The 14,400-nt window shown below is 35.4% G+C and overlaps 1 protein-coding gene across 2 annotated transcripts in view; it reads right to left on the bottom strand.

The window, feature by feature from the left end:
- LOC113108273 (collagen alpha-1(XXVIII) chain-like) overlaps positions 1 to 14,400 on the bottom strand; it is a 41,726-nt gene that overhangs the window by 4,868 nt on the left and 22,458 nt on the right. For both annotated transcript variants that reach the window (XM_026271202.1, XM_026271203.1), the window contains 21 exons: positions 13,756 to 13,824; positions 13,047 to 13,115; positions 12,869 to 12,937; positions 11,314 to 11,382; positions 10,918 to 10,986; positions 8,335 to 8,403; positions 8,164 to 8,232; positions 7,980 to 8,051; positions 6,013 to 6,081; positions 5,826 to 5,897; positions 4,836 to 4,904; positions 4,607 to 4,675; positions 3,770 to 3,838; positions 3,562 to 3,630; positions 2,619 to 2,687; positions 2,360 to 2,428; positions 1,869 to 1,937; positions 1,569 to 1,649; positions 1,422 to 1,457; positions 774 to 810; positions 128 to 685 (listed from right to left, as the gene is read on the bottom strand). In XM_026271202.1, coding sequence (XP_026126987.1) covers positions 128 to 685; positions 774 to 810; positions 1,422 to 1,457; positions 1,569 to 1,649; positions 1,869 to 1,937; positions 2,360 to 2,428; positions 2,619 to 2,687; positions 3,562 to 3,630; positions 3,770 to 3,838; positions 4,607 to 4,675; positions 4,836 to 4,904; positions 5,826 to 5,897; positions 6,013 to 6,081; positions 7,980 to 8,051; positions 8,164 to 8,232; positions 8,335 to 8,403; positions 10,918 to 10,986; positions 11,314 to 11,382; positions 12,869 to 12,937; positions 13,047 to 13,115; positions 13,756 to 13,824 — 1,891 coding nt within the window. The remainder of the gene's footprint in view (positions 1 to 127; positions 686 to 773; positions 811 to 1,421; positions 1,458 to 1,568; positions 1,650 to 1,868; positions 1,938 to 2,359; positions 2,429 to 2,618; positions 2,688 to 3,561; positions 3,631 to 3,769; positions 3,839 to 4,606; positions 4,676 to 4,835; positions 4,905 to 5,825; positions 5,898 to 6,012; positions 6,082 to 7,979; positions 8,052 to 8,163; positions 8,233 to 8,334; positions 8,404 to 10,917; positions 10,987 to 11,313; positions 11,383 to 12,868; positions 12,938 to 13,046; positions 13,116 to 13,755; positions 13,825 to 14,400) is intronic.

Genomic DNA, 14,400 nt, shown 5'->3' with positions numbered 1-14,400 from the left:
TCTATTATATATTTATATTATAATAATATTTTTTTTTATTGCCCAGGCCTAAATGCAAAAAAATAATAAAATAATAATAAAAAAAAAACCTTTCTGTGTATATAGGTTAATTTTCTCCCATGCTCACCTGGCAGTGTGTTGTAGTCATCAATGAGGAACATATGTTCACTGTCAGGGTCAGAAGCGATGAGGTTGAGCTCCCTCAGGAACTCGGCCTGTGTTGGGTCAGAGGTGTTCACGATTCCCAGCGCATACATCTCGATGTTCGCCACTTGAGCCTCTCGTACTGCCATATCCAGCTTAACAGGTTCTCTCTTATCCGTCTGTCCATCTGTAATGACGATGGCTACTTTTCTGACCCCGTTCCTGGCGCTGTAAAAGGCTTCTTGCGTGGCTTTGCGGATGGCAGTGCCAGTGTAAGTGCCCTCTCCCATGTAAGGCATGTTCCTGATCGCCTTCTTGACATCCTGCTTGGTCATATACCTGGCCAGGTTAAACTCCAGATGGACGTCCAAGCTGTAAAGAACTAGACCGATTCTCGTGGCATTACGGCCCACTGTGACGCGGTCCACTAAAGCTGTGACGAAGTCCTTGATGATCTCAAAGTTTTCCGGGCCCACGCTTTCAGAGCTGTCAATCACAAACACCAGCTCCATGGGCCTTTCCTTGCACTTAATACCACATCCTAGAAATATATGCAGTCATATCATGAAACACCTGTTTTACTCAATATCAAATAATTTGTTTTGTCATATTTAAAGTGTACAACTCACCACAGATCTCCTTAATTAGCTTGATTATGTCTTCTCTCTGAAACATAATAAAAATGACTGAATTTGCTAATATTTACATGCGTTTGCACTAAAATTAACACATTAATCAGTTTATGTTTTGTCTGTATTTACAAATATTTACATAGCATATGACTGCATAGTTCTCCTAAAATTAACTCCTTAATCAGCTCGATTGTCTTCTCTTTGTTAAAAAACTGTAAAATGACTGAATTTGCTAATATTTACCATGCATATGTTTGCATAGTTTTCCTAAATTAACTCAGTATTATAATGCATTTGGTTGCATACTAAAATGTAATCATCAATGTCTGAAAAATCATTAAAAAATGACTGAAAATACCAGTATTTGCATTGCATATGGATACATAGTTTTCCTAAAATAACTTCTTTTAACAGCTTGATTTTCCTCTCTTCAAAAATAATTAAAAATGAATAAATTTGCTAATATTTACAATGCATATGATTGCATTTGTCTGAAATGATCTCCTTAACTGGCTTGATAATGCCTTCTCTCTAAAAATTATTAAATTATAGAATTTTAAATATTTGCAATGCATATGGCTGCACAGTTTTTATAAAAATTAACTCCAAATACAGCTTAAAAGATGCAAATGTATTAAACCTTACCGTGAGCCCTTGTTCGCCCTTGATTCCCGGTCTTCCCTAAAGAGAGAGATTAAAACGCTCATGTTGTACAATATGATTTAGTGTTCACATTTAAAACTCTGTCTGCTCTTCCACAAAAGCTGGTTTATAGTAACTAAATGAACTCACAGCTAGACCTGGCGTCCCTGGGTCACCCATGTCACCTCTCATTCCTTTGAAGCCCCTCTCGCCCTGCAAACCACGATCACCCTGCAGGACAGAGATTTACAGATGAATTAAAGGATTCACAACATACATTTTTACTGATGATTTTTATTGCTGTAGTCGAGTTCATTTGGGTCATTTCTTGCTATTGTGCCTCTAAGACATCTATGTAAATTCTCTTTACACATGTAATATGTGATGTATAAGCTACATGTCTGCTGCCGAGTCTTTATGTTGTCAGTATGATTTAAACCAACGTCTCACCTTGGAGCCTGGAAGTCCCTCTCCTGATGGGCCCCTCGGCCCTGTCACTCCAGGAGCCCCCTGATCACCCTGATGGATTTAACAAACAACGTTTATCATGACTTGAACACAATCCTATGTTGTATTAGAGCTGGACGGTATTTTGAATATTCATGATTTCATGATATATATCTGATATGATACATATATAATATTAGTATGGTCCACACCCCCAAAAAATAAAATACTGTCATTATTTATTCACTTTAATGTTATTCCAAACCTGTATGACTCTCTTTGCTCTGCAGAACAAGACATTTCAACTGTTTCGATTTCTATTGACTTCCATTATATATATATATACATTTTCAATTGTTAGGCTGACATTATGAAAACAAAACACCTTTTTTTAAAGAGTAAATACAGAAATATCCAGATGAAATGTTAAATAAATATATAATTTTAGTTCTATCACCCCACCCTTTATTGCAGGTAGTTGATAGTTCACCTACTTTGGGTCCCTGAATGCCTTCCCCTGGGGGTCCTTGTGGTCCTGCAGGACCTGGTCTTCCCATGTTGCCCTGAAACAGCGAGACAGCAGGATTAATATGAGAGGAACAGACAGCTTGTCTTCCTCAATCCCCACAGCAACACAGACAGACTCGCTGTGCATGCTGGTCAGAGCTCTTGTTCTGGACGTGTGGGGCGGTCAGTATCAGTCTCATTACTGTTAGGAGAGTTTATATAAGATGACATGGATATCAGTCTTACCGGTGGTCCCTGCAGTCCTTCACCAGGTGGTCCTGGCAAACCAGGCAAACCCCTGAATCCAACGTCTCCCTGGAAGGAAAGCAAAGTTTTACCAAAAGCACCATTTCAATTTATTACATCTATGCAGGACATTTTAATGTTTCCATCATGTGTGTGACCCTGGACCAAAAAGAAAAAAAAAATACAGTCATAAGTGTAAAATATACATCTGAAAGCTGAATAAAAAAAAGCTTTCCATTGATGTATGGTTTGTTAGGAAAGGACATTATTTTGCAGAGATTTTGCAACTATTTGAAGATCTGGAATCTGAGGGTGCAAAAAAAAAACTAAATATTGAGAAAATCACCTTTAAAGTTGACCAAATGAGGTTCTTAGCAATGCATATTACCAATCAAACATTAAGTGTTGATATATTTACAGAAGGACTTTTACAAAATATCTTTAACAAAACATGATCTTTACTTAATATCCTAATAATTTTTGGCATAAAAATTCTGACCCATACAATGTATTTTGGGCTATTGTTACAAATATATCTGTGCTACTTGTGACTGGTTTTGTGCTCCAGGGTCACAGATGATTAAACACACTGAACTCTATACAAAGGTCACAATAGTAAAGTTCTATATATTTGTTTTTTTGTTTTTTTATGCTACAATCTCTGAAGCAATTGATCATTGATACATATACAGAAATCAGTGTGAAAATATTAGCATTTCAAAGGATAGTTAAAACAAGTAATACACAATTAACTTAAGTCCCTCACAGAGCAATGACTAACTTAAGCTCTATATTTCCATTCTGTTCATTTCTATGTTGATAATTGTGTAGACGTTGTGTAAATAATCATGCCATATTTAATGAAGTTGAAATTGCTTAACATTTCTGAAAGCCACAATTGACCCTTTTATATGATCATGAATAAATGAAGTGGAAACTTCACCTTTGGTCCAGGAACACCAATGCCTTCAGGGCCGGGCTCACCCGGTGCTCCTGGTAAACCAGGCTGACCCTGTGTAAAATAAACACACATGCTCACATAGCCAGCAACAAACCTAATTGATGGGAACTGTGATAAAAAAGTGTTAAGTGAAGTATATGGGCATGCAGTGACGTTTTATGGAAATAGGTATTTGTAAGAAGTTGCTTACCACTGGACCAGGAAATCCTTCACCTTTAGGCCCAAATGGTCCAGACGGTCCTGGGTTACCTCGATCACCCTAAATGTGATAAGGAAGGAATACCACTTCATATTTACTGGTTAAATGTTTGGAATAGATATGTTTTTAAAAGGAGTGTTTGCTCAAGGTTCCATTTTTTAAAAATCAAAAATACAGTAAACACAGTAATATTGTGAAATATTATTATAATTTAAAGCATATTAAAAGAAAAGAAAGCAGCAAAACACTTATAATACTAAGAAACTTTATTAATATTTAAGCATTCATAATATTTATTAATAATTGAGCAGCAAATCAGCATATTAAAATGATTTCTGAAGGATCATGTGACAGACTGGAAAAAAATTAAGCTTTGCATCACAAGAATAAATTACATTTTAAAATATATTCTAATAGAAAACAGTTTTTTTTATTGTAATATTTTACATTTATTATTATAATTATTATTTTCTTATCAAATAAATGTTGCCTTGGTGAGTATAAAAACAATAAAATTATTCCAATTGTCTATATAAAATGTTTGCTGTTTCATAATTAGCATTAACAAAATGTCTCTTTATAAATACATTTCTTTCAAAAACATGTTTAAAAAAAACCTCAATATTATTCCATAGTTTTGACCAGTAAGAAAAAAGCTATATAGAGCTGATTTATGATTAGATTAGTCAAAATCTCTTTACATTTTCTTTTTCTTTCACAATCATTACACAACACTTTTGATCCGTTATAAACATATTGCTCAATCAAACTCTCTTATTCCTTTAACTCTTTTCTTCAATGTTCGACAGGTTAAAGAGTCCCACCCACCTTTGGCCCAGGCAAACCGTAACCAGTCTCTCCAATCGGTCCGGGAGGACCAGCGGGACCCACATCACCCTGAAGACACGAGAAGATGAGGTCATGACATTACTTCTCTGTGTTATTGATGAATGTGAAATAGAAACGGTATGATTATAGTGTTGGCAGTGGGCCATTAGTGGAAGACATCTCCCAGCCTGCAGGGGATGGCACAGTTGTAGTAGCTTAGCATTGTTACCTTTGATCCTGCAAGAGCTCGTCCAGGTAATCCCGGCATGCCCAGCCGTCCTGGCGTACCTGGCTCTCCCTAAAAAACAACAGTGTAATGTTCCAGTGATGTAACTGCATTACTGCTAAAACTATGTGAGAGAGAAACCACAGGCATTTCTTGCACTGCTACTTCAAACAATGAGTGGTTTGGTAAGCTTGGAGTTAAAAAATAAATAAAACAAATCTATATATATATATATATATATATATATATATATATATATATATATATATATATATATAGCTTTTACTGTCACTTTTTATTAATTTAATGTGTTCTTGCTGAATAAAAGTAATTTCTTAAAAAAATAAGCATGGTCCAAATAAAGTTCTTAGTAATGCATAATAATTAAAAATTAAGTTTTTATATATTTACAGTAGGAAATTTATGAATATTTTAATGGAACATGATCTGGATGGATGAAAGATTTTTGTCATAAAAGAAAAAACTACAATTTTTACCCATACAATGTATTTTTGACTATTGCTACAGATATACCCCAGTGACTTAAGACTGCTTTTATGGTCCAGGGTCTCAGTTAAAAAAATACACCAACCATGGGAAAAAACACTTTTGGTGGACACGCAGCCTTACTGACCCCAAACTTCTGAACAGTAGTGTGTAATATATTATTAAATATACTGTATTTAATACTAATGCTCAGTGATTCCCAGTTCCCAGAGAATCCACATGCTGGTAAAATTAAAAAAATAATTATAATAATTATAGCCTGAATGCACTGTAAATTGCTTTGGATAGATGCATAAATGTAAATGTAAATGATTATAAATCGATAATTTTACTGTAAGAACATTTGTTTCTATTAAATCATTTAGGCCTACATACTATTTTCACAGCATAGTCATTTAACTTGTTATTTAAAACATTTTGTAATGGAGAAAACGTTAAAATACTTCCAGAACCAATGTTGTGCTCCATTTCTTTAGTTATTCTCACCTTTGGTCCCGATGGGCCACTTATGCCAGGAGGACCTGACAACCCTCGAATGCCACGCTGGCCTTGATCTCCCTATAAAGATTAGAACTCAGAATATCAGTCAACATATACTGTAGATAATGATACTTGAGTCTTTTTTGACATCCACCAGATTAACAATATACTCATACAGGAAGAAAATCTGTACCTTCTCTCCTTGAGTGCCAATCCCCGGAGCCCCCTCAGATCCCCTCAAACCTGTCGCCCCAGCTTCACCCTGATGAAGAGAAACACAATGCATTTACAGTAATATCCACTTAAAGGGATGCTCCAGCCCAAAATGAACATTTTGTTAGTAATCACTTACTCTCATGTTGTTTCAATCCTGTAAAAGCTTCGTTCATCTTCAGGAACACAATTTAAAGGGGGGGGGGGGGGGACAAGTTGGGATAAGTTGTACGTTTGAAGGAGTATTTATGTTCCAAAAATACTCCTTCCGGTTTGTCACAAGTTTCGGAAAGTTTTTTCGAGTATGGCTCTGTGTGACGTTAGATGGAGCGGAATTTCCTTATATGGGTCCTAAGGCACTTCTCCCGGAAGAGCGCGCGCTCCCGTATAGCAGAGCACTGAGAGGCTGAGCACAGCCTGATCAGAGCGAGAGCGTCGCAAAATGTAACAAAAGGAGTGTGTTTTTGGTTGCCAGGCCAAGACAACCCTGCACAGATTACCAAAGAAAAAACAGCATTAAGGGACCAGTGGATGGAGTTTATTTTTACAGAGCATCAATGGAGTTGTGCAAGTGTTTGTGTTTGTTCCCTGCATTTCTAAAATGCTTGTTTTACAAACAAAGCCCAGTTTGACGACGGATTTGCGTATCGTTTATTTCTTAAGGATGATGCAATCCCAACGAAAAAGGGTCACGATCGTGTGTTGGAACCGCAGGCGATGAGTAAAACTGCTTAAAATATCTCTGCCTCCTTGTTAATGCGTCCCCTCCCATGCCGGAGACCCGGGTTCGAGTCCCGCTCGGAGCGAGTCCTTGCTGCTGCTGCTCTCGTTCAGTTTCAGCCTCTGGATCTGATTCTGGATCATAAATAAACGGCTGAATCTGACTGTTAGCCATGGTTTGTTTTGGATGATGGTTTTTCCCTCACAGTAATGTCACAGCTTCCAGATGCTCTCAACGCAAAAGCCTACTGGCGCTCGTGATTCTTTAGCTCCGCCCACACGTCACGCCTCCAGGCGCTCGTGTTTTTCTGGGAAAAATCGGTAAAGACTATCTTTCTCTTATGAATATAATAAAACTAAATACTTTTTGGAGTTATGAAGGATGCAGTACTACTCTATAGGTACTCAAGATTAACATGATATTGAGTGAAAACGAGCATTTCACCCCCCTTTAAGATATTTTGGATGAAAACCGGGAGGCTTTTTACTGTCCCATAGACTGCCGAGTAAATAACAGTGTCAAGGTCCAGAAAAGTATGAAAAGCATCGTCAGAATTGTCCATCAGCCTTCAGTGATTCAACAATTACATTATGAAGTGTCGATAATACTTTCTGTACGCGATTAAATAAACAACAACTTTATTCAACAATTCCTTTGTCAACAGTCTCCTCTGTGTCTCTCCATATCACCATATGCTGCGTATGCTCTTCTTTGTCAGCCGTGCCACAAGGATGCACTGTTTTCTTTCAAAACAAAGAGTAAATACACACAGAAACAGTGCATCTTTGTGACGCGGCTGACACAGAAGTGCGCAGGCAGTTTGAGTGATGTGGAGAGACACAGAGGAGACTGTTGACAAAGGATTTTTTGAATAAAGTCTTTTTATTTTAAATTTGCGTATTAAAAGTGATCTCGTTGCTTCATAACGTTACGGCTGAACCACTGACGACAGATGGACTATTCTGAGGTCTGATGGACCTTGACACTGTTATTTACTTGGCAGTCTTTGGGACAGTCTCAAGCCTCCTGGGTTTCATCTAAAATATCTTAAATTGTGTTCCGAAGACAAACTTTCAAAAGATTTTTTTGAGAGAAAGTGATTAATGACAAAATTTTCATTTTGGGGTGGAGTATCTCTTTAACTTGCCTATTTGCCTAGAGCCTTATCTAATCTCAGTCACGTTAGATGACTTCACACCAGTCCCAACATCAGAAAGCGGAGTTACCTTTTGTCCTGGAGCTCCATCCTCGCCAGGAAGTCCAGGTACACCAGCCAGTCCTGAGGCACCAGGGTCACCCTGAAGAAATAATATCAGTACTAAGTGCCATTTGTAAAGTCTTCATCATAGTCAGAAAACTAGCTTCCATCCCAAATGTCCCATACACCACCCCGGGTTTAAGAACACAAACCTTTGGTCCAGGTTCGCCCTGCCCTCTCTCTCCCGGTGTTCCCATCTCTCCTGGTAAACCTTGTTCTCCCTAGAGAACAAAATGGAAAATAATCAAAAGATTAAGCCAAAAACACATTTTTATGCTTCCTTTGACAGCTTTCCATTAATTATAATCTTTATCAGAACCAACCTTGGGACCAGGGAAACCCTCTCCAGGTGGCCCTCTTCCTCCTGGAGGACCTCTCGGACCCTCAACACCCTGATATTGAGAAACATTGCATTAGAAAACACAACATAAAAGATCACTAATAATAATGATATAAATAATAAACATAGCATTGCATTTAAATTATTATGTTTACTGCATTTAAAAAACATAGGAAATCAAATGTTTAGAAGTTATTTTTCTTTAAGACATCTCTTATAATCACAAAGGCTAAATTATTTAATCAAAAACACAGTAAATATTTAGCAGTGTTTTGAAATATTATTAAAATTATTACAATGTTTTCTATTTTAATATACTTTTAAAAGTAATTTATTCCTGTTGTGCAAAGCTGAATTTTCAGCATTATTACTTTCGTCTTCAGTGTCACATGATCCTTCAGAAATCACTGAATATGCTGATTTGCTGCTTAGTTATTATTGATTAATATTACTGATGCTCAAAAATTAATAAAAGTTATTATTATTATTATTATCAATATCAACAACACCAGTTTTGCTGGTTCCTTTTTTGTGGAATCCGTAATACATTTTTTAAAGGATTATTTGATAAAGTTAATAAGTACAGAATTTATTTGAATAAGACGTATTTTATAATATTATAAAAGTTGAAAGTGAAAGTCACTTTCACTCAGTTTAATTTTTGTTTATTAATATTTTTTAATATTACTTAAACCAAACATTTGAATGGCAGTGTATCAGTTTTTGACTTAAATGACAACAATAAGAAATGTTTCTTAAATTAGCATGTTAGAATGATTTCTGAAGGATCATGTGACTATTCATCTGTCTGTTTGTTATGACAAGGTGCAGTTTAACTGCCCTTACCAAAAAGTAGTATACTTCAAGTTTATTTTACTAAGTATACTTAAAGGTGCTGTAGGGAACTTTTGTAAAAAAATTTTTTTTTTTACATATTTATTAAACCTGTCATTATGTTCAGACAGTAGAATATGAGACAGATAATCTGTGAAAAAATCAATCTCCTCTGGCTCCTCCCAGTGGTCCTATTGCCATTTGCAGAAACTCCATCGCTCCCGGTAAAAAATAACCAATCAGAGCTGTGGTCCGTAACTTTGTTTGTGTTCAAAATGTAGAAAAATGTATATAATAAGCGAGTACACCATGAATCCATTTTCCAAACCGTGTTTTTGGCTTGTCCTGAATCACTAGGGTGCACCTATAATAAGTGTTTATATTCTGACTATTTTAGATTGCTTCGGGGGTACCGTGGCGGAGTAACCCAGTACCTTTGTGATTCTTCATAGACATAAACAGAGAGAAGTAGTTCCGGCTACGTTGTTCTTCCGCAAGACACAAGCAGTTCTGTTTATTAACCGCTAGAGCGTCAAAAGTTCCCTACTGCAGCTTTAAGTAAATTTCAAATATATTTTTAAGTATACTTTTTGTAGCAAGTATCCAAATATCTGTGTTCTAGTAGTATACTTGTAAGTGTACTGTTTCAATACTTTTTGGGACTAAATTGGCCCACTTTGTAGTATATAAAAGTATCCTTTTAAGTATAACAGTAGCAAACATTTTTACATACAACTAGTTTACCTCTATGTTGGTAGTTTCTACTGCAATTATACTAAAAGTGAACTTATAGGTAAACTGATAGTTTACTTATTAAATACTTTGTACACTTTGAAGTATAGTCTCAGTAAACTACTAGTCTAGTAGTTTTATACTGCAAGTATACTCATAAGTTTTCTTTAGTGAACATTACATCATACTTTAAGTATACTACTGTGTCCATATTTAGGTTTAATTTGTATTTGTTGTATGAATATCTGAAAATACAAAACATCCAAAGAAACAACAGGGTATCTGCTTATAAACAAAAAAAAAAATGTATTGTAGCTTCATGCATTATTTTTTAAACACTTTAATGTGGGCAAGTTTCATAAAAAATCAAGAAATAAAATGTTGAACAAAAAGCTGAAAAAAGACTATGAATTGGATTCAGAATGAAAATCAGGACATAGATGGAGTCGATCAACACCCCAAAACTTGACTGTAATTATTACCTCTTCATCAGTCAACATTTTATTCCTTAACAGTTTTGATGCTGTTTCATGTCAGATGATCATGTTAGATTACATGTGTTAGTATCTGTTGTTTCTTTTTTCTTCTTCAATTGTATTTTTTTTGGAAATTGTGCAGAAGATGTGTACTTGCGCCCTCTACTGTATAATAATGGAAACACGGATTTTAGGAGTATAGCGCAAATATATTTAGACTATTTGTAAGTGTAAGTAAAGTATACTTGAATGTAATTTTAAGTATATTTCTGAGGAGTACATAAAACCCATTTCTGAGAAGTACATAAAAAGTAAACTAAAATCATACTTTCCTATTTTTTAGTTTAAAAGAAGTATACTAATAACACACTCGAATAAACTGATTTTTCATACGGGTGAGCACAACTCGATCTATTTTATGAAATAATGCATGTCCATTCATGTTCATTTTCTAAATTTATTGGACCCTGTAAACAAGTCAAGAACAGCTGAGAACAAATAAGTCAAGGATCGGATCGTATCACCTTTTCTCCCTGAATGCCAAGCCCTGGGAGTCCAATCGGTCCTGGTAAACCTGGAGCCCCAAGTTCTCCCTGAAGACACAGAGACATGAGTCCGTTTCAGATAGAGTAATACATCTCTAAAATCCTGAGATTGAATTTAGGGACTATTTTGAGCATAAGAAATGAATGGTGTTTTATTCAATATTAGCAGGTAAGCAGAACTCATCTTTTCCCACAGTAAGCTGAGCTGCGCCGCCCTCCCATCTGCTCTTTCTTACTCTTTATTACCCTCCCACAAGTCCCTGGTGTTTAAATGGGAACTTAAGGCCAGTTTGCATACTTCATTAAGCCTTTTGTGTGTTGTAGATGGTGTGGTTGTGTAAATCCCATTCATGGGCTGATATATTTACAGCCCACCTTACTGCCTTTGATTCCAGTGCCCGGCTGTCCTCTTGGTCCCTTTGGCCCCTCCAGACCCCGGTCCCCCTGTCAAACAAAAGAGGTGTCATCAGCCCAGTTTCTCTGAAATGCTAGCCTCCCTTTCTCTGCCATTCGGGTGCATTTACTGCATTGCATGTATTGTTTCTTCATCTGCGGATTTAGAAAACACCTGTTTTTCTGAATGATGATAATACAGTGTAATCCCTCAGGGAGCACTAATTGTTGTTTATTCACAGTGGCTCAGTTTGTGTGATGGTCGTTTGCACCGATAACGATTAAATTAGAGCTAATCCAAGATTTTTTATTTATTTTGGTTTTATTCTATTGTGTAATTTCAAACACCACTTAATTAACAGTTATTAAATTAAAACCTTCTCCTGCAATTAATTTCTAGTTTTATTTTTTTATATTATTGTCTCTAAATGCATTCTATTTATTTGTACATTTTTATTTAGCTTTAGTAATTTTCAATAACTTCCATTTAATATTATAAATTAACTTTTATTTTTAGATTTTTAGTCTAAACTTGTTTTTTTTCTATTTGTTTTTATCATTTTTATTAGTTTCTTTTCATATTTCCATGTAGAGAAAATATTTTTTTAAATATATATAAAATATGATTATTTAGTTTAGTTGTTTTTTTTATTTTATTTCAGATCCATTTCAGTTACTGTAAACTATTTTTAATGGTTGTTGAAGCTAATGATAACACATTTCTTATTGTCAAATGTATTTAATTTGTAAATATTAGCAGAATATAAACTGATGAAATAGCATTGATTAGAAAAGTCAACATGTAAGTATATGCTTACTAATGACAAATGCAAGATGGCTTGATTAAATGTGTTTTCATTTCCGCAATAATTCCCTTAAAGATAAAGCAATATTATAAAGATTTATGATAATATTCACAAAACATTTGATATATCTAGAGCATGTATGAATCCAAAGCAATACATCTATTTCTCTGGAAATATGGGTCAAAAAATTTATTAAACATCCAACCAATGCCCCTTACTTCATTCACTTCAAATTGTTTCAAAACTTGAATTGCATCTTCATGAATACTGAATATCATCATAAATCTGAAAAATATTGAGATATAATTTAGCTTAGCTACTGTGTGGAGGTTTTCAAAGAACTGAGGTTCTTGACATGAATCACATTTCTTTGCTGCATTATTAGTTTACAGTAGCATTTTATACACAGTTCTGGCTTTGATGTAGACCTAGTTAGAAAACAGATCCATTAAATTATGTCTTGCATCCTCAGGCTGGTAATGCTCGGCTAATTTATCTGGAACATACAATAATTAATAGCCTTGGGTTTTGAAATGAGGATTTACCAGGGAACTTTAAGCCTCTAATGAGGTATTATAAAAATGACGAGTCTTTAATGCATTTGTAGATCTTCTCAGATTGCCTTTGGCTGCTACAAATCTCCAAGTAGATTAAAGAGCATAGAGACATTAGTGAGAATAAGGTTTTTTTTGGGTGGGGGGGGGGGGGGGGGGGGGGGGGGCTAACCTTACCTTTGGACCTGGAAAGCCCTCTCCTATTGGTCCTTTCTCTCCTTGAACCCCCTGTGGCCCTTGAGGCCCCTGATTTGTTGAAGAAATGTGAGTGAACGTCATATAGTCAAATCTATGGGTGTAAATTCAGTATGTGTTGATTAGTAAACCGTTGTGGAAGTACTGCTTCTGTACTTACAGGCAGACCTGGCTCGCCTATGCCTTGCGGACCAGGAGGACCTGGTCTTCCCTGAAATCCCATATCTCCCTGCAGACGGATCAAAGACGTGAACAACTCAGGAGAAAAAGTAAGAAATACTATAGCAAAAAAAAAATCTAGAATATCTGAGAATCCACAATCATAACCATCCATGACATCTACAAAAAAAGCACAATGAAAATCACCTTTTGAGTAAAAAAAATCACATTGGAGAAGATGCTGATATTCATAAGGCCATTTATAAGTAAAATTAAATTATTATGGCTTGAAATGTAATGATATCTTTATAACAGCATAAGAGAATACTGTACTTGCATAAAAAGCATATGCTGTAAATATAGTTTTTCACTCTGTATCTCCCAATAATATGTATTTGTAAGATGATATTTAAATGCTTAGTTTTAAAGCTTTGTATTTTCAAAACATGTAATGCAATGCAATACAATGATGATAGAGAGACATTCCTCAAAGGTTACTTTTTGATACTTTTTTGATGTGATTTTCTAACCCCCCCCCCCCCCCAAAAAAAAAAAAAAACATCTTAAACCAGCCTAAGGTGGTTTGCTGGTCTGAGTTGGAGTTATGTCTCAGCCAAGGTGTTATGATGGTTTAGCTGGTCTCTGCAATTTTGGAGAATTTCAGAATTTGGAATTTGGAGATTTGCATTCAAAAGGTAAAAACGGCTAACCTTTGGTCCAGGAAGACCAATTCCACTGTCGCCCTGAATTCCAGGAGGACCAGCAGAGCCGCGCTCACCCTGTGATTAATTACAAACAACAGCAAAAATACAGATTAGATACAACTAGTTCATTAAACATCACATTCATAAGAGAAATGAGAGAAATAAGGTCTCATGTATGTCATTATCTTAGTGCTGTCAAACGATTAATCGATTAATTTTGAAGATATAAACTGTATGTGTTTGTATTTACATATAAAGTTACACAGAGCACACACATATATTATGCATTCGAAAACTTTTATTTTGGTTGTGATTAATCGCGATTAATCGTTTGACAGCACTAATTTTTATTTGTAAGGACAGTTCACCCAGAAATTCATCCAGAAATTTTGTCATAATTTATTTACTCTCAAACTTCCAAAGCCACTGACTTCCGTGGTATTTTTTCCCCCCATACTATAGAAGTCAGTGGCTACCTGTCACTGTTTATCATCCTTCTTCCAAATGTTGTGCTAAAGAGAAGGAAGAAATTCATACAGGTTTGGAACAACAATGAGAGTGAATAAATAAAATATAAATCATTATATAAATATATATATATAGCATCTCAGAACTACTAAAAGTAGTGTTTGTAATCAGGGAATTAAAGTC

This window comes from Carassius auratus, chromosome 9 (assembly GCF_003368295.1).
Source record: "Carassius auratus strain Wakin chromosome 9, ASM336829v1, whole genome shotgun sequence".
Classification (NCBI taxonomy): Eukaryota; Metazoa; Chordata; class Actinopteri; order Cypriniformes; family Cyprinidae; genus Carassius; species Carassius auratus.
This window is presented reverse-complemented; position numbering and strand designations above follow the sequence as displayed.